The following is a 22,529-nucleotide window of genomic DNA, read 5'->3' as shown; positions in this document are numbered from 1 at the left end:
AAAGGTTTACATTCTTCTTTAATGTAAAAAATTCATTAACCATAAGTGTCACAAGAATTAGAAAATATAGGACCAGAAGTGTCATAAGAATTTCGGACACTTATTGCAAACCACTTAACTCCAATATTTACAGAGCTAAATCGACTCAGCTTGTTGCCCTGAGGAAGAATATATATACTTTGTGGGGTCTGCCACGCCTCCTTCTGCCTGCTATATACATTTCAACAAAACCATTATACCCTGATTTTCAATGGCTTCAGGGTATATAAAGACCTCTTCTTTTAATAAAGAGGAGGAATTTTAAACCCACGTTATTTTCTTTATTATCGACGCTTACACTCTAAGAATTACAATTAATGATGAATCCTTCTTGTGCAAATCATTCATCTCTTTAGAGAATGGAAGATGCAAAAATTTGCTGTAGTATTTGCGGCAATTTGGTGAGGTCCAAACATACAAAGCTCTGTCCCATAGGCATTTCATTTTCAATTCTAGAAGAAATCACAAAATAATTGGACAACATTTCATTTCATTTGATATGATAAAAACTTACTTGTTGGCCTCTTCTGCGAAACTTCCAATAAAAATAACATATCCCTTAACCTTAGGTTCACTGCCACTAAGAGCTTCAGCTAAATCTTTTGGCGAAATAGCGTAGCGTGCGAGATTGGCATCACTAAGAAGAACGACAACCCCATTGTCATAATCAACTTCTGCTCCCAGAACGGAACAAGCTTCTCGTGCCGCTTTTAGGGTGCTATCACCGGACCAACAAAATTGGGAATGAGCATGCATCATACGTATTATTTCAAAGCGCTCCTTTGCGTTTTTAGGGCAGTTGCCCACAGGGACAAATGGAAGCTCCCAGCCTTCACCACTATGTCCAACAATATCGAACACAATTTTTTTCTCGTAACCCTCGAAAGCTTCCATAACCATAACTACTGCTTCCAATTGGCGGTCTAGCCGTCCATCATAGCCATTGAATCTTAGAAAACGTATTAAATAAAAGATATAGCATTGTTGAAAGGATTAATACCTGTACATCGATCCTGACACATCAACCACAAGTTTAAGTCGATTCGGTTTCTCATGGATGTTATTCGACCAGGGATTCGCATCGATACGTCGCCTGTAAATATTTTTCTCTCCTGCGATACCTTCAATAAGACGAGTGTCATCGACGTCACCATGACATTGGTACTTCTGCCATTGGCGTTCATTATCTTTAGTTTGCATAGCCTCTAAAATGCTTCTTAACTGTTGTACTTGTTTTTGGTTGGCTTTACTGAACTGAGCATACAAACTATAGTCGAGAGCAGACATTTTTATCTCTTTTAATTTTTGTTCATATGCCTTTCGGTTCATTTCACGTGCGGCTCGCTTTATTTCTTGTGGAATATTAGCTTTTTCTTCATCACTCAATTGATGAACAGTATGACCCTTGTCAAAACGAAAGGGCCCACCTTTGCCACCAAGTCCTGCTGTATCGCGTCCGCCGCTACCACCGGCCCATGTGTTGCCACCTACATGGGGCGCATTTTTAGGATCTAATTTGCCGAATTTAGGACCTGACACATCCAACCCGCTGTGGCGTTCGATACTCAATTTAATCTTATGTTTCTTACGCAGATTTTGCATTTCATTTCTTGCATATACATCGATCGACAGACCGTGTTTAGCCAGAACGTTGGTGATTTGCTCCAAAGTCTCCGGATTGTACCGATCAAAATCAAATACATTTCCTACCAGTTCAGACATATCTTCCTTAGGATAGCGCTCCAAATGTTTAACAATGCTAATGACTTCCCTCGTAGAATACGGATAATTAAGTAGCCCCTCGTCCGCCATACTACGAAGCTCACCAAAGGCATTTACCAACATTGTGAGAGTTTTAATAGGTAGTGATGGTCCATACCGCTGTAGGAGGTATATTTCCGATCGTGGTGTGGGATTATCGATGGCATGGCAACTGAAAACGTCGCCTACTGCCGCAAAGAAATCATTACCTAAAAATGGGTACCCTGGCCGGTTTGCTAATACAATAACTCTGAAGTTTGCGTGCGTTTCAATTAAATTAGGGCTTTTTGCACAAGCCCCAAATGGGACAATCATACGACCATCTGAAAGCACCATCTCGCCGCGCTCAATTAAAGTGCGAAGAATGCAGGAAACATTGACTGGTGCTTTGTCCGCCTCGTCTATAACGAGCACATGACCAAACTTCACTGCTTTTACTAGGGAACTATCTTGAAAGACCACTTTCCCATCGCTTAGCGTTGATTGTACTGTTAGGCTATGCACAGTAGTATCCCTATGTAGCTGTAAATACTCACGGGGACGGCGCATGAGCTCAAGTAAACGATCTACGAGTTTGTTTTTGCCCACGCCCTGATTGCCCACTAAAAGCAAATGTTCACCGATGATAAAGTCCTGAAGGAGGCGTTCGAGCATCATAACGTGCTGTGGCATATCATAGAATAGTGTGCTGGGCACTTTTGATTGCTGATCCCGTGATATCTCTGACAGCTCCATTTCTGTTTCTCCAATTCGTAGTTTATTGTTCACTACACTAATTAGCCGTCCCTCTTCATCATTGCACCAATTTTTTTTTGTACATTTGTCAATTCCTGCCTCCATCATTGCCTCTTCTAAAACTGTACGAGAAAGTGAGGGCATAAATTTCATAAGAAATGTATGTTGCAAAATATCATAAATGTCGTTCAGATTGCTTGATGGATATGCTTTTAAGCGTCTACCAATTTTTATTAATCGGCGTGTTGATAACGTCTCAGCTAGGCCATAAAGTAATGGATTTTTTGAGTTTCGTAATAGTTGTGCCAGCATCATTAGCTTATTCATATTAGGATGCAATTCGCCGCACAATTGAATTAGCAATTCTTGCTCTTCATTCTGTTGCAGTGGCCGCAGCTCCTGATAGAGGAACATGCTTAACAATTGTGGTGTCAGCCAATTAAATTGAGCATTTTTCGATTTCAAAGGCTCGCCCAATGCAATAATGCGAAAACTATCTGGTATAGGGAGCACATTACGCTCAGACAGCTGACTTTTGCTAAATCCATCTTGCAGAAGCGCTTGATAGCGATCCTGACGAAGCAATCTTGTGCCATCACATAATTGTACTTCGCGATCATGAATTAATCTAGGGATGACCAAATAAATAAAAAATATAATTATATAATATGAAATTGAAAAAAAAGTTTTGTAAGTTATGCGTAACACGCAACCACGCACAATAAAGAAAGGTAATTTCAGGGGAGTCCAAAATTCAAATTCAAAGTTCTTACTAATACGCCAAGAACCTTCGCAAAGTTTAATTGTCGAGTGTTTGACATAAAACTGTATGGGAATCATTCGAAATATAAAGAGAAATATAAACATATGACTCGTGATAACTATGAATTAATGAGAGTTTTAAAATATCGCAGGTTTAAAATAACGAGAGTCGACTAGTGTGTACAGTCGACTCTCGTTATTTTAAACCTGCGATATTTTAAAACTCTCATTAATTCATAGTTATCACGAGTCATATGTTTATATTTCCAACAAAACCAAGGAAGAAAGCTCTAGAGCTAGTCGACTAGTCGAGACTGCCCGACATGCACAGAAATTGAAAATTGTTCGCGACGATCCCAGCTCGTTCCTTTTGAGTGAAGGGTATACCGAAATCATAAAAGCGTTTGTCACGCTTATGCAAAGAAAATGTAAGCGTTTCGATGGTTATTGTTGTGAAGGGTATGAAAGCGTTGATAAGCATAAAGAATATGATTTCGCGACGGGCAAGAACACACACACTTTCAGTCTCTGGAAACATGTGTGAGCATTTGTGGCCTGTGTGCGTAACTCTTGCTGCCTGAGCAAATTGTAATGCCCAACATTTACCGTTGATTGGCCTTTGAATGAGCACATACATTTGCATACATACATATGTGTATGTATGTATGAGATGGTACAATAATTGTCTGGCGATTCAGTAGTTTGTAAATTTTGTATGCTTTGCATTATAGAGTGACTGTCAAATGAGCCTTTATGACTTCATAAGTAATTTCGACATGCGTATTTCATTTCCACTTGAAGTTTTTATAGTCCACTAGCCAAAGATCATTGTGCCACTGGTTGGTTGGTGTTACGAATATCCACTTCACGCAGATGTATATGTACATATTTACGTAAATTTTTATACTAATTTAATAAACATATTAGTGTACCCCGATAAAATTTTTCGGTTGAAATTTGAATAAAATATTTAATTATAATTATATACAATATATTGGCATGTCGAAATTACTTATGAAGTCATAAAGGCTCATTTGTCAGTCACTCTACAATGCAAAGCATACAAAATTGACAAACTACTGAATCGCCAGATAATTATTGTACCATCTCATACATACATACACATATGTATGCAAATGTATGTGCTCACTCAAAGGCCAATCAATGGTAAATGTTGGGCACTACAATTTGCTCAGGCAGCAAGAGTTACGCACACAGGCCACAAATGCTCACACATGTTTCCAGAGACTGCAAGTGTGTGTGTTCTTGCCCGTCGCGAAATCATATTCTTTATGCTTATCAACGCTTTCATACCCTTCACAACAATAACCATCGAAACGCTTACATTTTCTTTGCATAAGCGTGACAAACGCTTTTATGATTTCGGTATACCCTTCACTCAAAAGGAAAGAGCTGGGATCGTCGCGAACAATTTTCAATTTCTGTGCGCTGCTGCTATTTGAGAGACCATAGAGAGAGATAGAGTGAGAGAGAGTAGGACAAATAGCGCATAGCAGTGCTTCATATAAGAATAGAACCATTTCGTTTGAGCGCTTGCAGCACACTGATTTTCTCGTGCAATATTTTCACTGCTTGAGCCTCAAGAGACTGAGCCGAGCAAATACGAAGTTGTGTAGTCTCCTCAGCGCATTTTTTCGGTGTTGAAAAAGTTTGTTCTACATGTCTAGTCTATGTGTTCTCTGGTCAGTGATAGAACATAGACATGCATATACTTGCCAAAGCAGCTTCGAAGATGTAGCTGATATAAATTTATTACTGGTTTTCGATAATGTTTTTAGTCGATAACAAAATAACTGGGCAAGTTATCGATATTTAAGGGCGTGCTATACACGGACCTAGGAAAAAAAATTTCAAGTCTCTAGCTCTTATATCTTTTGAGATAGACACGTTCAAACATACGGAGAGACGGATAAAGCTCAGCTCACCACAGACTCAGCTCGTCACCCTGGTCAAGAATATCTACATATTTTATGGGGTCTGCCACGCCTCCTTCTGCCTGTTACATATATTTCAACAAAACCATTATACCCTGATTTCCCATGTTCAGGGTATAAAAATTACTTGTCGAAGAGAAAGCCCTCACTCTACATAGAGTTTCATTCATCCATATAATATATTCTGGACTGATTCACCTCCAAGCTGTTTTCAAAGCCTATTGTATACTGAAAGGCGTTATGTGCAATTATTCATTAGGCAATGTTTCGTTATCTACCGTTGCAGAACTGGAACTGTGCTTCTATGAAGTCTTTGAATGCCATTTAGTATTGCCACTGATCCGGTCTTAGCTGCTCTGATCAATGGAGAATCTCTCCAGATTGTGTCTCCTACTTCATTAGTAACGCGCTGTTGAATAAGATCCCGAGACGTCATGTCTTCATAAAGCATCATTGGTTCAGGGATTTGGTTTACTATGCGTAAAAGCTCGGTTATTAATGTTGTTTTTCCAACACCTTTTTCGCCTAATAAACAAACGTCTCCAACTACATAGGATTGTAGCAAAGCAGCAAGTACTTGGCGCTGATGCGGCAAATCGACAAATTTTCCGTTTAATAGTGTAGAGGATCTGCATGGCATGCTTATTAGAACCTCGTCCAGATGCACATCAACAACCAAAGCTTTAGCACAACTACTTATACGTTGTACATCTTTTGTGCGAATACGTTTAAACGACATATTCGTAAACATTTCTTCGACTCGCTTTTGCTGCTCTTGTATTAGTATAGAACTGTAGGGATAGAGAGATACCAAGACGTCGTACATGGTAAGCTGCGGATTATTTTCCTAAAAGCAAAATTTTAACTAAATACTTCAATGAGAAGATAATTTCAGTTTATGCTATACCATCATTTGAACGCCTTGACGTAAATTATGAAATGGGAAATCTGGGAGTTTAAGTTCTTCGCTAGCTGCTTGAAGTGTAAATGCACATTTAAGCAACTGTTTTAGTGCTGAGGGGGACACACAAGTCGAGAATTTCTGTAGATTCTCGTAGAGCTCTTCAAATGTGCATGATATTATGTTTCGCGACTGAAAGCGTGATCGTAGTGGTGGATCTAGGGGCGTGCCCTTATATTTCTGTGTGGGAAGTCCTATTGCCACTACTCGAAAGTCTTCTGAAACACGAAGTAAGCCCCAGTCGTCCAACTGTCGTTGACTATGTGTCTGAAATTTTAGAGTAAATTTATAGTTTCATATGAGCTTAAAGCATTCTTAAAGGCACACCTGTAGCAACTTATCGTAACGACTCGATGCCATAAGAAATTGACCACTTTCCAGGTGCATTTCACGATTCTCGAGGAGATTGTTTAGTACCGGCAATACATTCCGTTCGGCATGCTCAACGCCGTCCAGTATCAGCACTCGTCCATGCAAGGCAGCGCGAACTGCAGCCTGGTCATGGTATTTGGCAGACTTACCATTAATCTCCCTACGTTGCTTAATATCGCTTTCGGTAGTATCGCGACTTAGTGCAACATATTCAAATTCGCGTTCCGTAATTTCTAGAAATTGCATGACCAGGTGTCGACTCACTGGTCCTGGTCTACCCAAGAGAAACATGTCTTGTTGCAGAGAATCTTTTTGTAACATCCAACGAAGGTGATGAAGTGTTGTTTGATCTAATTTAGCTGTCCCATCTTCTCCATAAGTTACTATAAAATTACTTATTGAAAATGAGATGGAATTTTATATTAAATAAAACTTTTATAGCAAGAATTTAAACAAGTAAAAAAGATATAGTCGAGACTGCTCGACTAGGAAATCTCCTGAGCCCTTCGAGCAATAGCTATTTCAATCATTTTTCGCGTCTTTCTTACGCAAGAAACACGCACACACAAAAACTCACACACGCATACACACACACGCATGCACACACACATACACACTTGGGGCAGGGCATATAAGATAGTAGTTAAAAGACTATACGCAGGTAGACAGGTGCAGCCTACGGATCGTCTGGAGCTTAAATCGATTGTGGAAACGCACTTTCCAGAAAGTTTAAGCTCCATTCACGCCCCTGGATCCGAGTCTGCTGATCAGGGCTCAACGAGCACTGAAATTGTTTTAGTCACAGAGGAAGAAATCATAGTAACTCTCCGGGGTCTTAGAACCAACACTGCTCCAGGGCCGGACGGGATCCCAAATCGTGCGCTAAAGCTAGCCTTCGCCTTGCACCCTATTACGTTCGCTGAATTATTTAACGAATGTCTAATTCAAGAGACGTTCCCGGCAAAATGGAAAGCCCAGAACCTGGTGTTGCTACCCAAGGCCGCCAAACCGCCAGATGAGCCATCTTCATACAGACCGATCTGTCTCTTAGACACCATGGGAAAGGTGTTCGAGAAATTGATCTGCTCTAGACTGGAGACTGCGATTACTAGCGCCGGAGGCCTGTCACCAAATCAATTTGGATTCCGGAAGGCCCGGTCAACAACGGATGCGCTAAACAAAGTTGTTGGTCTGGCCACTTCCGCCATCCATGGCACAAGATGGAAGCATGGGACGAAGCAATACTGCATTATTGCGACCCTGGATGTAAAGAATGCCTTGAATATAGCTAGTTGGGATATGATACTGAATGCGCTGTCACAATATAATATCCCTAAATATCTTAAAGAAACAATAAAGAGCTACTTCAGAGGAAGAACACTGGTATACAATACGAGTGAGGGTCCCCAAACTCATACAGTGTCAGCTGGAGTACCCCAAGGCTCAGTGCTGGGGCCTCTCCTATGGAATATCATGTACGACGGCGTACTACACTTGGAACTACCAGCAGGTGCGCACACCATCGGCTTTGCTGATGATGTAGCTGTCGTAGCCATAGGAAAGGAGCTCAAAGATACAGAGGATATGTGCAGCGAAAGTATCAATCGCATACGAAGCTGGTTGATTGGAGCTGGGCACGAGCTAGCGGCACACAGAACTGAAGTTGTCCTAGTCAGCAGTCGCAAAAAAGTGGAAACTGCCAATATAAAGATCGGCAGCGTCACCATTGCGTCAAAGAGGGCGATAAAGTATCTTGGCGTCATGATAGACACAAGATTAACTTTCCGCGAGCACTTAGAGTATGTGCATAAAAAGGCAGCTGTTTCTTGTAGAGCTCTCTCGAGAATTATGCTTAACACGCGGGGACCTAAACAGCAACGACGTCTCCTTCTAATGAGCGTCATTAGGTCCGTCATCCTCTATGCTGCGCCAATATGGGCAAGAGCGATGGCAACGCCGAGCTACAGCCGGGGCATTTGCGCGATCTACAGACTGAGCGCAAACAGAGTCTGCTGCGCTTTCAGGACTATCTCCGATGACGCGGCGCTCATCATAGCTGGTATAGTACCACTGGAGTACTTGGTCGCCGAAGCCGTGGAGCGGAATTCGCACGCGCCTGCGCGTCTCAACGCTATCAGGGCGAACAGCATTGCACGATGGCAAAGAAAGTGGAATAGCTCAGCTAAAGGGCGGTGGACGCACAAGCTCATCCCGGAGCTTGAACCATGGGTCAACCGCAAACACGGCGAGGTAAACTTCTACCTTACGCAGATCCTCTCGGGACATGGATGCTTTCGGAGCTATTTGAAGCGCTTTGGCCACGAGGAATCTGACGAGTGCCCCTGGTGCGAGCGAGGGCATGTGGAAGACGTCAACCACATTCTTTTCGAATGTGGACGGTTCCTGGAGAAGAGGCGTCGTCTGGAAGAGGCAGTGGGCCGCTCCATCAGAGCGGACAACATTGTCAACGCCATGCTGGAATCGGAGGAAGCTTGGGAACTAACAAGCACCTTCGCGGCCACAGTGATGATGGAGCTCCGCAGAGTCGAGCGAATGAGATGACGAGCTGTCCCAGGCTAAGGTAGCGCACAGTGCTTGCGAAGCAATGCTTTACGGCCGTCCCGCAAGCATCGCGAACTATCCTAGCCAACACACAACTTGCAACTTGTATTAAGATTGTCAATAAACGAATATATAAAAAAACAAGTAAGAACGTTGCAGTCGGGCGTTACCGACTGCGGAATACTCATTCACATCCCATCAACAATTTAGTAGTTAAGTTTCGCTCTAATACTGTAGAATATACAGGTTTTTCCGATTTGCCACGCCCCAACTGGGCGTAGACACCTCATTTTTGGTCAGTTTTTAGAAAGAGATAACGGTACCCTAACTGCAAAGTTTGAATGCTTACCCTCAAAAAATGTGAAAATTACAGGGTATTTTTCGATATGCCACGCCCCTAATGAGGCGTAAAAATTATTTTTGGGGAATCGATAGAGAAGGCTACCAGTAACTCAACTATCCAAATTTGAAGCTTCTAGCTATTATACTCTAGGAGATATAAACTTTTGCGATTTGCCACGCCCCCTGTGGGCGGACATATGTATATCCGACAAAACTTTTTGGTCTTGGGTGATCAGTCCGAATATATATACAAAATTTGAGGTCTCTGCCATCAATAGTGTCCAAAATATAGGAGAATTTAAAAAATCACTATATCTTCAGGTCCGATTTGCCACGCCCCCAATGGGCGTAGACTTATAATTTATCTTTAGACTTTATAGAATCATACCATGAGCTGACGTGCAAAATTTCAGCATTCTAGGTTTACAACTTTAGGAGATACAGTTTTATCCGATTTGCCACGCCCCCAATGGGCGTAGATATATCCGCCATAGCTCGTGATCTTGGTTGGTCAACGCGGACCTACATACCATATTTCAGCTTTCTAGCTCTTCAACAAACATGATTTCTGGTATATCGGAGAATGCATTTTCCGATTTGCCACGCCCCTAGTGGGCGGATCGGGAAAATTTTAACACTTTATAAATCGGAGATATACACGAGTATGTGTTCCAAATTTCAAGTCTCTAGCTTTAATAGCGCCGAAATAGGTTGCGTTCATACGGACAGACGGACAGACGGACGGACGGACAGACGGACAGACTGACGGACAGCAAGACGGACATTGCACAAAACCAATATACTGATTCACTTTCGTGAATGAGTATAAAAAACACACACACATACACACATAGGCGCAGCGAACCCAAAAGAACCAATGGCTCTACGGGCTACAGCTGAAAATTCAAATCAGGCAGGTCGACAGGACGCAAGCGCATGCAAAAACGACCCAGAAGTGACGCAATCACGATTTCAGGCGTGGGTGGTTGCAGCTATGCGGACATGCTTCGTGTAGTCAAGACCGACCCAAATCTAAAGCATCTGAACGGCGACGTTCAAGGCATTAGGAAGACAGTTAAGGGGGACTTTTTGTTGCAACTGAGCAGAATGCCGGAGCATAGCGCTGAGGCCCTTCACGAAGCTGTAGGCAAGGCCTTGGGTGACCGAGCGGTAGTTGAAACACTTACCGAATCGGCTCAAATTGAGATTCGTGACCTAGATGAGTTAGCGAGCAAAGAGGAGATCTTGGATTAGGGCGGAGTTGAAGGATTGCTCACTCCCCATTGAGGCTATCAAGTCGCTTCGACCGGCTTTTGGTGGACAGCAAAGAGCTACGGTTGCTCTTCCAATTGGAAAAGCCAAAACTCTGCTCGAGCTGTCCAAAATCAGAATTGGATGGGTTGTATGCCGTATCCGCGCCGTGGATCAGCCTAAACGCTGTTTCAAGTGCCTTGATTACGGTCATATGGCAGCAAACTGCGGCAGCGACTGTGACCTAAAAGGCGCCTGTTTCAGGTGTGGAGAGATGGGTCACAGTGCAAAAGCATGCACTAAGCCACCAAAATGTAGCCTCTGCATCCGGAAAGGTGAAAATCAGACGGACCACTCAGCAGGCAGCTTCAAGTGCCCATCCTACCACGAGGCTGCTCGTAAAATGAAATGTTAAGGTTCCTTCAGCTTAATTTAAATCATTGTGTTGCTGCCCAAGATCTTCTAGAGCAGATCGTAAGGGAAAAATGTATAGACGTAGCATTTCTCAGCGAGCCTCACCACTGTAGAACCAGCTGTCCTAGGACATGGGCAACAGATGCTAATGGCAAAGCGGTGTTGTGGGTATGTGGCAACTCAACGAACGTACTTTCGAATGTTAAGTCATTCAATGGGCTCGTACGCGGCCGATATGGTAACTTATTACTTTACAGTTGCTATCTGGCCCCCAGCATGCAGATCAATGAATTCACGACGGTGCTCGACGAGCTTGCCGAGGATGCTAGGGGTCGGAAGGCCATTATAGCTGGAGATTTTAACTCCTGGGCGTTAGAATGAGGTAGCCTCACAACAAATGCCAGAGGTGGTATCCTACAGGAGATCTTCGCACACTAGATATTGCACTGCTCAAAACTGACCACGAGTACACCTTCAGTCGGGCGGGATACGGATCTATTATCGACATTACTTTTGTCACTTCATCCCTCTTTCGGGGAGCAACATGGAGCCATTGCGATAGCTATACGGACAGCGATCATACGGCACTTCTATTCACAATAGGTGAGCCACCTGCTAGGGCGTCAACCTTGTGGAGGGAGTCGTATCGGCTAGATACTTTTGATCCCGCGGTCTTTTCAGAGGCCATTCAGTCTCTGGACACAATTGGTAATGCTGAGGATAGAGCACGCCAAATGGTAGCCCAATTACAGAGTGCCTGCAATAGCAGCATGTTACGCCGCAAGCAGTTCACGCGACAACAAGAGCCTACGTATTGGTGGAATGCACAAATAGGTGATATTCGTCGCAAATGCATCCAGGCGAGAAGAAGCTATCAACGGGCTCGGGGTAGGTCTACGTTTTTCGAAAAACAATTAGCTTACCAGGCAGCTAGAAGACAGCTGAAGAAGGCCATTCGGGCAAGAAAAGAGAATGCTTTCTAGAGTTGTGCGACTCAGCCGAATATGACCCCTGGGGCAGGGCATGTAAGACAGTAGTTAAAAGACTATACGCAGGTAAACAGGTGCAGCCGACGGATCGTCTGGAGCTTAAATCGATTGTGGAAACGCTCTTTCCAGAAAGATTAAGCTCCATTCATGCCCCGGAGTCCGAGTCTGCAAATCAGGGCTCAACGAGCACTCAAATTGTTTTAGTTACAGACGAAGAAATCTTAGTAGCTCTCAGAGGTCTTAGAACCAACACAGCTGCAGGGCCGGACGGGATCCTAAATCGTGCGCTAAAGCCTCTTAGACACCATAGGAAAGGTGTTTGAGAAATTGAACTGCTCTAGACTGGAGACTGCTATTGCTAACGCCGGAGGCCTATCACCAAATCAATTTGGATTCCGGAAGGCCCGGTCAACAACGGATGCCTTAATGTTGTTGGCCTGGCAACTTCCGCCATCCAAGGCACCAGATGGAAGCACGGGACGAAGCAATACTGCATCATCGCGACCCTGGACGTTAAGAACGCCTTCAACACAGCTAGTTGGGATATGATACTGAATGCGCTATCACAATATAATATCCCTAAATATGTAAAAGAGTTAATAAAGAGCTACTTCAGAAGAAGAACATTGGTATACAACACGAGTGAGGGTCCCCAAACTCATACAGTGTCCGCTGGAGTACCCCAAGGCTCAGTGCTGGGGCCTCTCCTATGGAATATCATGTACGACGGCGTACTGCGCTTGGAAGTACCAGCGGCTGCACACACCATTGACTTTGCTGATGATGTGGCTGTCGTCGCCATAGGTAAGGAGCTTAATGATACAGAGGATATGTGCAGCGAAAGTATCAATCGCATACGAAGCTGGTTGACAGGAGCTGGGCTCGAGCTTGCGGCGCACAAGACGGAAGTCGTCCTAGTAAGCAGTCGCAAAAAAGTGGAGTGCCAATATAAGGATAGGCAGCGTCAGCATCGCGTCAAAGAGGGCGATTAAGTATCTTGGCGTCATGTTAGACACAAGATTAACTTTCCGCGAGCACTTAGAATATGTGCATAAAAAGGCAGCTGCTTCTTATAGAGCTCTCTCAAGAATTATGCTTAGCACGCGGGGACCTAAACAGCAAGGACGATTTCTTCTAATGAGCGTCATTAGGTCCGTCATCCTCTATGCTGCGCCAATATGGTCAAGAGCGATGGCAGCGTCGAGCTACAGCCGGGACATTTGCGCGATCTACAGGCTGAGCGCAATCAGAGTCTGCTGCGCTTTCAGGACTATCTCCGATGATGCGGCGCTTGTCATAGCCGGCATGGTGCCACTGGAGTACCTGGTTGCCGAAGCCGTGGAGCGGAGTTCGCACGCGCCTGTTCGACACAACGCTATCAGGGCGAACAGCGTTGCACGATGGCAAAGAAAGTGGAATAGCTCTGCTAAAGGGCGGTGGACGCACAAGCTCATCCCGGAGCTTGAACCATGGGTCAACCGCAAACACGGCGAGGTTAACTTCTATCTTTTGTAGATTCTCTCGGGCCATGGATGCTTTCGGAGCTATTTGAAGCGCTTTGGTCACGAGGAAACTGACGGGTGCCCCTGGTGCGGGCGAGGGCATGTGGAAGACGCCAACCACATCCTTTTCGTATGTGGACGGTTCCTGGAGGAGAGGCGTCGTCTAGAAGAGGCAGTGGGCCACTCCATCAGAGCGGACAACATAGTCAACGCCATGCTGGAATCGGAGGAAGCTTGGGAACTAACAAGTACCTTCGTGGCCACAGTGATGATGGAGCTGCGCAGAGTCGAGCGAATGAGAAGACGAGCTGTATCAGGCTAAGGTAGTGCATAGTGCTTGCGAAGCAATGCTTTACGGCCGTCCCGCAAGCATCGCGCGCTATCCGAGCCACCACTCAACTTGCAACTTGTAGTATAATAAGATTGTAAATAAACGATAAAAAAAAAAAAAAAAACATACACACATACACAAACATTTACACACACACACATACACACACAAGCACATAAACACACATGGGCTGCAGTATGCGCTTACTATGAGAACTTAATTGTTTAATGACGATCTTCATGAAACTTTCAGATTATGATTATAACACGGATATGCATGTATTTGCAAAAGCACAAGTCTCTAGTATTTGAAAAACGCTTTTTTCAAAAGTGAGGGTGAGGGGGTGGACATAGAGGTGGGGGGGGTAACTTTTAACAAAAACCGAAATTGTATAAATTGCATATTAGCATACATAAAAAATTTGGAGACTCTAGCAATGAAGGTGTAGGAGATATAATTTTATAACTGCTTTTCGATAAGGGTTTTTATCGATAAAAAAGATCGGGATGAGTTATCGATTTTTAATGATAAACTTGATATCCGCGCTGTAATTACGGACATTTAAAAAAAAAATTGAAGTTTCTAGCTCTTATATCTTCTGAAATTGACGCGTTCATACATACGGACAGACGGACAGGGCCAAATCGACTCAGCTCGTCACCCTGATCAAGAATATAATACTTTGTGGGTCTGCCACGCCTCCTTCTGCCTGTTACATACATTTCAACAAAACCATTATACCCTGATTTCCCATTAAAAATGGGTTCCGGGTATAAAAAAAAAAAAAAGGAAAACTGAGTGCATTTAATTAAAAATATTGAAAAAACTTCAATAACCAAATATAAACCTCGATTTTGCTGAACGAAATTATTGGCACAATTAGTATTTTTTGGGTTTTTTTTTTTAACAATTAGACCGTATGGGCAAAATCGTTTTGGCAATTTCAGTATACACTGCGCGTCATCAGGTTAGCGCCATCTTTAAATTCATCTTCAAATTGTTTTTATATTGTACTACATATATTTCTCTTTAAAGTAAAAAAAACAGCGTGCAGTAAAAACAAACACTAAAAAGATCTGCTGCTGCTCATACCGCTCTATCACATTTGTTTTACTCTCATCTCGCTCTGTTCTCATCTTGCTATGATTTCATCTCGCTCTCTGTTTTCAGCTATCGCTTTCGCCATCTGTTTTCAGCTATCGCTTTCGCCATCTGTTTTCAGCTATCGCTTTCGCCATCTGTTTTCAGCTACCGCTACGGCAGAGCGTAGCACATCATTTCGTTTTGTACTATTGCTATCGCTACAGATTCTAACAGAACAAACTACGAGAGCAGAGCAGAGCACAAACTTTTTATTGTTACGCTACCGATCTGCTGCGGCTCTCGTCAAAAATGAGAGCGATAGCGAGAGCAAAACTACGGAGTAGCGTAGCATTTTCAAACGCTGAAAAAAACAATGGCTTACTATGGGAACTTAATTGTTCAATAACTTTTCTTGTGGATGTACTTCATGAAACTTTCAGATTATGATTATATTATGGATATGCATGCATTTACCAAAGCACAAGTCTCTAGTATTTGAAATAAGTGCACGCATTCTTTGCGAAAATAAAGAAGAATAGAAAATAAAACATCCCGCACTTTATTTTGTTATGAGAGATTTCTCATATGATGATAATAAAATCAAAACTAAAACAAGTAAGAAAGCTCTAGTCGAGACTGCTCGACTACGAGATCCCCTGAACCCTTGGAGCAATAGATATTTCAATAATTTTTCGCGACTTTCAGTTTACATAAGAAACACGCACACACACACACACACACGCACGTACGCACACACAGGCATACACACGCATACAGACACACATACACACACACGCATAAATACACAAACGCATACACAGACATACACACACACATACACAAACACATACACACACAAGCAACCACGCATAAACACGCATGGGCTGCAGTGTGCGCTTACTATGAGAACTTAATTGTTTAATAACTTTTTTTATGGACGTACGATCTTCATGAAACTTTCAGATTATAATTATAACATGAATATGCATGTAATTGCAAAAGCACAAGTCTCTAGTATTTGAAATACGCTTATTACAAAAGTGAGGGTGAGGGGGTGAATTTAGAGGTGGGGGGTAAATTTTAACAAAAATCGAAATTGTATAAATTGCATATAAGCATACATTAAAAATTTGGAGACTCTAGCAATAAAGGTGTAGAAGATATAATTTTATAACTGGGTTTCGATAAGGTTTTTTATCGATAAAAAAAGATCGAGATGAGTTATCGATTTTTAATGATAAACTTGATATGCGCGCTGTAATTACGGACATTTTAAAAAAATTTGAAGTCTCTAGCTCTTATATCTTCTGAAATCGACGCGTTCATACATACGGACAGACGGACAGACGGACAGACGGACAGACAGACGGACAGGGCCAAATCAACTCAGCTCGTCACCCTGATCAAGAATATATATACTTTGTGGGGTCTGCCACGCCTCCTTCTCCCTGTTACATACATTTCAACAAAACCATTATACCCTGATTTCCCATTGAAAATGGGTTCAGGGTATAAAAATAGAAAATTATAAATAGGTAACAAAAAAACGACAAAAGCTAACATTACTCATTTTTTAGGCTGTTAAGAAACTGTTTACACATTGCGTTTTCCACTTCTGTTTTGCTCTTTATCTTTGAAATAACGGTGCTTTACCGTAATCTTTGCTATGTGCGTCTCTCAATGCATGTTTCTTTTTGCATATTTTTCACTTTGGTTGTAAAATTGACAGAGTAAGCTTCTAAAAGTTAATAACAATAATTTTTAAAATGCCTGGAAAGAGATTAAGTTTCGATGTGATCCAATTAATTTATTATAACCACACATTGGGAAAATCTGTTGTCTGATTAGCTGAAGAGTTTTCTGTATCTCGAAAAACTCTTTATAATGTCATAAATCGAGCTGAAAATGAAGGCAGACTGGAGCAAAAGGGTGGACGTAAAACAATTTTTTTACCGTATAGACCGCCTAATTTGCAGAAGGTTGACCGAAATCCGCAAATCTCAGTACGGACACTTGCCAGAGAACTACAGGAAGAGTGTGACTTAGTCGTATCGCATGAAGAGTTGCTCGTATGAAACCGCTGCTTAATATTGAGAAGCGCTCAATTTCGCTGTAACAATGATTGGACAGCCGTCAGAATACTGGGAAAATGTTTTACTTTGTGACGAGTCCAAGGCATTAACTGCATTAGAAAACAAAAACATTGTTCCAACAATAAAATTTGGAAAACTTTCTGTAATGGTTTGGGGTACATATCTCAACGGGGAGTTGGACAACTGGTGTTTATAGAGGACACTCTGAATGCTGCTCAATATCTCCAAATTTTGAAAAATAATTTAAAGCCAAGTGCAGAAAAATGAGGCTTTATTAATAACAATAAGCCTAATTTCAAATATTATAAAGATAATGATCCCAAGCGCAAGGAGTATAATGTGAGGTCTGGCTGTTCTATAATTGTAGCAGAGTTATCGATACACTACCCCAGAGTCCCGATCTGAACCCCATTGAACCTGTGTGGGCTTACTTAAAAAAACAAGTGGGAAAACAGGGTCCAAAAACCGCGCACAACTGAAAGCTGCTATTTTAGAAGAGTGGCAAAGAATACCCATCGAATTCCACGAAAAGCTGGTCGATTCGATGAAAAACCGCCTCCAGCATGTTTTAAATGCTACGGGAGGTCATACTAGATATTAAAGTTAGCATAGTTTATTTTAAGTTCTATGTAATGTAAAAAAGTAGGTAAATTTAATATTTTGTATAAACTGTTTCTTGACAGCCTAAAAAATGAGTAATGTTAGTTTTTGTTGTTTATTTTGTTATCTATTTCTAATTATATATATATATATATATATATATATATATATATATATATATATATATATATATATATATATTTTTTTTTTTTTTTTTTTTTTTTTTTTTTTAAATAATTAAACTTAAAATTGATTATTAAACAGCGTTGCAAAAAAAACGTTTTTTTTTTTTTAATGGTTGTTATATTTGCATCTAAAGTGAACAAATGTATTTCTTTCGCAGTGCGTAGTGTTTATTGACAAACTGTATATATGTACTTTGTAAGATCTACCACGCCTCCTTCTGCCTGTTACATACAGTTTGACACGAAAGTGTTTTCACTTGGGAAAAAAATAGCAATTTTGTTCTTTGACATTAAAAAAAAACTACTAAATGTGATATTTCTAATTTTTTTTAAATTACATTATGTTTTCCAATTTGTTGTCTTACAAAAATAACTTTAAAAAAATTAAAAAACTCTTAACATAGGCTTAAATAACAATAACAACATAAAAGATATTCAAATTCAACTGACACGAAAGTGTTTGCACACATGCTATTCTATATTTGTTCTTACTGCTAAATTCGTATTTACCGTTGTTTTCGGCGATTTCAATGTGCACAGCTGTGGCTAATGCTATGTTCTGAACAATTTCGTCATATTTTGTAAGAATCGATTCAATCTTCAAAAAATTTAAACAAATTAAGAATGACAGGGAAGCGATTGTCATTTGACATTATTCAATTGGTTTATTATAACCACTCCATAGGAAATTAATGGCGGAGATAGCAGAAATGTTTATAATATCGAAGAGGACCATTTACAATATTTTAAGCCGCGCAGAAAACAACGAAACACTGGAGCCAAGGCATTCAACTGGACAACCTCGGGCGTTAACAGATAGGGCCGAGCGTATTCTGGCCAGGAAAGTTAATGATAACCCAACAATTTCGACCAGAACGCTTGCCAGGGAGCTGCAGGAAGAATGTCGTATTGACATATCCCGCGAAAGTGTCCGCAGAGCCCTAAAAAGGAACGAGTTTGCATACCGAGTTGCGCGGAAAAAAACCATTGTTGTCGTCGAATCATGAGAAAAGACGTCTAACATTCGCCAGGATGCATGTGGGACATGTGGATTCATATTGGGATGAAACCATATTTTGTGACGAGAAGAAGATGATGTTGTATTACAACGATGGACCCAGCCGTGTTTGGCGAAAGCCGTTGAAAGCCCTTGAACGGAAAAATATAATTCCCACTATTAAGTTCGGAAAACTTTCAGTGATGGTCTGGGGGTGTATTTCTAGTAAAGGAGTTGGAGAATTGTGCTTTATCGAGAGTACAATGGATGCGAAACAGTATTTGGAGATTTTACGCACGAATCTAGTATCCAGTGCCCGCAAGTTTGGATTTTTTAGGGATGGTAAACCAACATTTAGGTTTTACCAAGATAATGACCCCAAACACAAAGCTAACATAGTCAGGTGCTGGCTTCTCTACAATTGTGCAAAGGTGTTGGATACTCCTGCACAAAGTCCCGACCTTAATCCCATAGAGAATCTGTGGGCTGATCTAAAAAAAAAGGACAGCCAAGCGAGGTCTAACAAACAAAAGCGATTTGAAAGCCTGTATATTAGAGGAATGGGAGAAGACACCGGTGGAATATGTGCAAAAACTAATCAATTCTATGAGTAGACGGTTGGAAGCGGTCATTGAAGCCAATGGGGGTCATACTAAATATTAATTTTGATACTTAATATAATTAATAGTGCCTTATTTTGAATACTTTATTTTTGTGCAAACACTTTCGTGTCAGTTGAATTTGAATATCTTTTATGTTGTTATTGTTATTTAAGCCTATGTTAAGAGTTTTTTAATTTTTTTAAAGTTATTTTTGTAAGACAACAAATTGGAAAACATAATGTAATTTTAAAAAAATTAGAAATATCACATTTAGTAGTTTTTTTTTTTTAATGTCAAAGAACAAAATTGCTATTTTTTTCCCAAGTGAAAACACTTTCGTGTCAAACTGTATGTATGTACATTTCCACAAAACCATTATACCCTGATTTCCCATTTTCAATGGGTTCAGGATATAATTAAAGTGATGTGTGTTTTCCTCTCTCATCTTGAGGCTTCTTTTGAGGCTAAATTTTTTTTAATTCATAACTCTTATTTGCGATTCCTGTATTATATGAATAATCTACATATGTATATAAATCTTACCATACTTGCGTGGCACCAAATGCCCTTTCTTGGGCTTTGTTAAACGTGCGTGTACATCACCAATAGTTATTATCTTGTTATCTGGTGCTTTTCTTATATTTATTGCCATTCCGTAGGCCCGACTCCTTGCAGTGTTTTTATGGGTATGACGCAACAGATAGCTGCCACGTGCAAATAGATTCAATACCATGGTAGTTTAAGAGAAGGGATTAGAGATCCGAAGAGTGAAATCGTAGATCATTTAAGACAAGGAAACATTAAATTTCGTAAACTAAACTGAAAGATGATTAGTAATTTTCAATTTAACAATGTTCATATAGTACTTTGATTTTCCAAATAACTTGATACTTTTATAAATTAGCTTGTGTAAATATAAATAAAATTATGCAGAATAAGTAACTATAACATATATTTAATTATATTATTAATTAATTAATAATCCGAAGTAACTATAGAATGTCAGCTGCGCTTCGAGATGAGAAAACTAAGTTTGTGTTAATGGATGTCTCTAATTCCATATCGTATAGCATTCAGTCATTTACATCACTGACCAAGCAACATATAGAGTGGTTCACATCAGGGCTGCCAGTTTAGCAATTTAGTTGCTAGATCTGGCAACTTTTAAGAACATTTAGCAATTTTTTTTTTAAATGCTATTAGTCACAAATCTAGCAATTTTAAATATTTGTTTAGCAATTTTAGCAATTTTATTATAAAAATATCAATTTTCATACTGTGGTTCAGGGTTTTTTCATTTTGTTTATCTTTTTATCGACTACAAAATTCCGCTTAGTGGTGGCTCGGAACTTGTATTTGACTCAGTGGTTCGATGACATATACAACGATTACGCTTTACCACTAACCAGAGAACACATAGACTAGACAACTAGTGGAAAGCTTTTTGCACGCTTTTTTTGAGGCTTTAACACCCCAGACAGCTTTGGACTCGCTCGGCTCCTTACTTTTAGGTTCGAGCTACGAAAAAATACGAACGCACAATCATTTCGCTTCATGCGCTCGACCGAGATGGTGAAATTTTGAACAAAAGATCCCTCTATGCTCAATGTTTCCCTTGCTCTCTCTCTCTCTCGATGCTCTCTGCTCTCTCGAATGTGTATATGTATGTATGCATGTGAGCACAAGCAGCAGCTCACGAAAATTTAAATTTCGTCACAGCAAGAACCCATGCCTTCCCTTCTGTGTGAAGAGTATACCGAACTTTTCAAACCGTTTGCCAAGCTCCTACAAAATATTTGCGTTTTCGTTATTATTTGTGGGAAGGGTATGAAAGCGTTGGTGCTCATAATGAAAGTGCTTTCGCGACGAGCGTGCACGCACACACTCTCCCTTGCTACATGTACTATGAGCATTTGTAAGCCTGTGTGCGAGGCTCTTGCCGCCTGTAGCAATTTTAAAGCCCAGTATTTGCATTAGGTCGATCTTGTGAACTCCTCACACTTACATACATATGTTTGATTGTGTGTACGCAGGGGCCGCGATGCTCACAAATGATGGGGTTATCATTGTAGAAGCATCTGAGTGCCTTTATATGTATGTGAGTATGTTTGTGTATATTTATGTGTGTATGCATGCGACATGAGCATTGACGTGTGCCTACGACAACTTAGAATTGTGTGAACGATTTTGGGTTTTATTTGAAGAGGCGCGCTTACATTTACGTAGATGATTCCAAAACAGCGCGCAGCGGGAATTGTGGATTTTTTAATGAATAATTTGCTTTATTTCCGCATTTTTATTTAATGAAGAAATTTTTTCTCGACCGGGTCGAGCGCATGAAGCGAAATGATTGTGCGTTCTTATATTTTCGTAGCTCGAACCTAAAAGTGAGGAGCCGAGCGAATCCGAAGCTGTCTGGGGTGTTAAAGCCTCAGAAAAAGCGTGCAAAAAGCTTTCCACTAGTTGTCTAGTCTATGTGTTCTCTGGTTAGTGCTTTAGCCAAATCAGTTTAATAAAATATTAAATAAGAAATAGGATGAGCTTTCATACGTTAAACTCAATATCAACCAAAGGGAAAAGATTTAAAGAAATACAGAAACTAATATTTTTAAAAATTTACATCCGAATTGAGCCGAGATAACAGATGATGTTTTGATTACAGAGTTTTTCTAAACTGCCTCAAATCGATCGCAACCAAGGAATATTTAAATTATGAGACCGGAGAGTCTGTAGAATTTCTATTGGCAGATTTATTACACTGACCAAACAACACATAGACTAGACATGTAGAGCAACGTTTTTCCACGCCGCAAAATCTGTGTAGCAGGTCCCGGCCAACTTCGTATTCGCTCGGCTTGGTATTGGCTGGCTCGGGTAATGAAAGATAGCACGACGAAATCAGTGCGCTCTAAGCACGCAAACGAAATGGCCATGAATGCGCTTTGCGTTTTTTGTCTTACTCTCCCTCTCTCTCTCTAACTCTCTCTCTCTCT

The 22,529-nt window shown here is 41.0% G+C and overlaps 1 protein-coding gene across 3 annotated transcripts; it reads right to left on the bottom strand.

The window, feature by feature from the left end:
• On the bottom strand, nucleotides 1-20,583 carry LOC6585856 (von Willebrand factor A domain-containing protein 8). Of its 3 annotated transcripts, none has more exons than XM_002011444.4 (7): nucleotides 20,080-20,583; nucleotides 6,541-6,968; nucleotides 6,160-6,480; nucleotides 5,531-6,099; nucleotides 1,040-3,163; nucleotides 554-988; nucleotides 1-491 (listed from the first exon to the last, which is right to left on the bottom strand). In XM_002011444.4, exons 1-7 carry the CDS (start codon nucleotides 20,267-20,269, stop codon nucleotides 392-394), a joined length of 4,167 nt encoding a protein of 1,388 aa, XP_002011480.1. In that variant the 5' UTR covers nucleotides 20,270-20,583; the 3' UTR covers nucleotides 1-391. The 3 variants fall into 3 exon arrangements, with proteins under 3 accessions (XP_002011480.1, XP_032588947.1, XP_015016321.1); XM_032733056.2 differs by having other exon boundaries at nucleotides 6,541-6,979; nucleotides 20,080-20,154; XM_015160835.3 differs by lacking the exon at nucleotides 20,080-20,583 and having other exon boundaries at nucleotides 6,735-6,826.
• Between the last annotated feature and the right edge of the window lie 1,946 nt (nucleotides 20,584-22,529).

The sequence above is a fragment of the Drosophila mojavensis genome, unplaced genomic scaffold (genome assembly GCF_018153725.1).
Source record: "Drosophila mojavensis isolate 15081-1352.22 unplaced genomic scaffold, ASM1815372v1 contig_72, whole genome shotgun sequence".
Classification (NCBI taxonomy): Eukaryota; Metazoa; Arthropoda; class Insecta; order Diptera; family Drosophilidae; genus Drosophila; species Drosophila mojavensis.
This window is presented reverse-complemented; position numbering and strand designations above follow the sequence as displayed.

Bases quoted from the DNA above. Each gene is read 5' to 3' on its own strand.
- LOC6585856 (XM_002011444.4), bottom strand. From the start codon at position 20,269: ATGGTATTGAATCTATTTGCACGTGGCAGCTATCTGTTGCGTCATACC. The intron at 6,969-20,079 runs GTAAGATTTATA...GTAATTTTATAG, and splicing joins TTTGGTGCCACGCAAGTATG to TAACTTATGGAGAAGATGGG. The intron at 3,164-5,530 runs GTAGATAACGAA...GGTCATCCCTAG, and splicing joins ACAGTTCCAGTTCTGCAACG to ATTAATTCATGATCGCGAAG.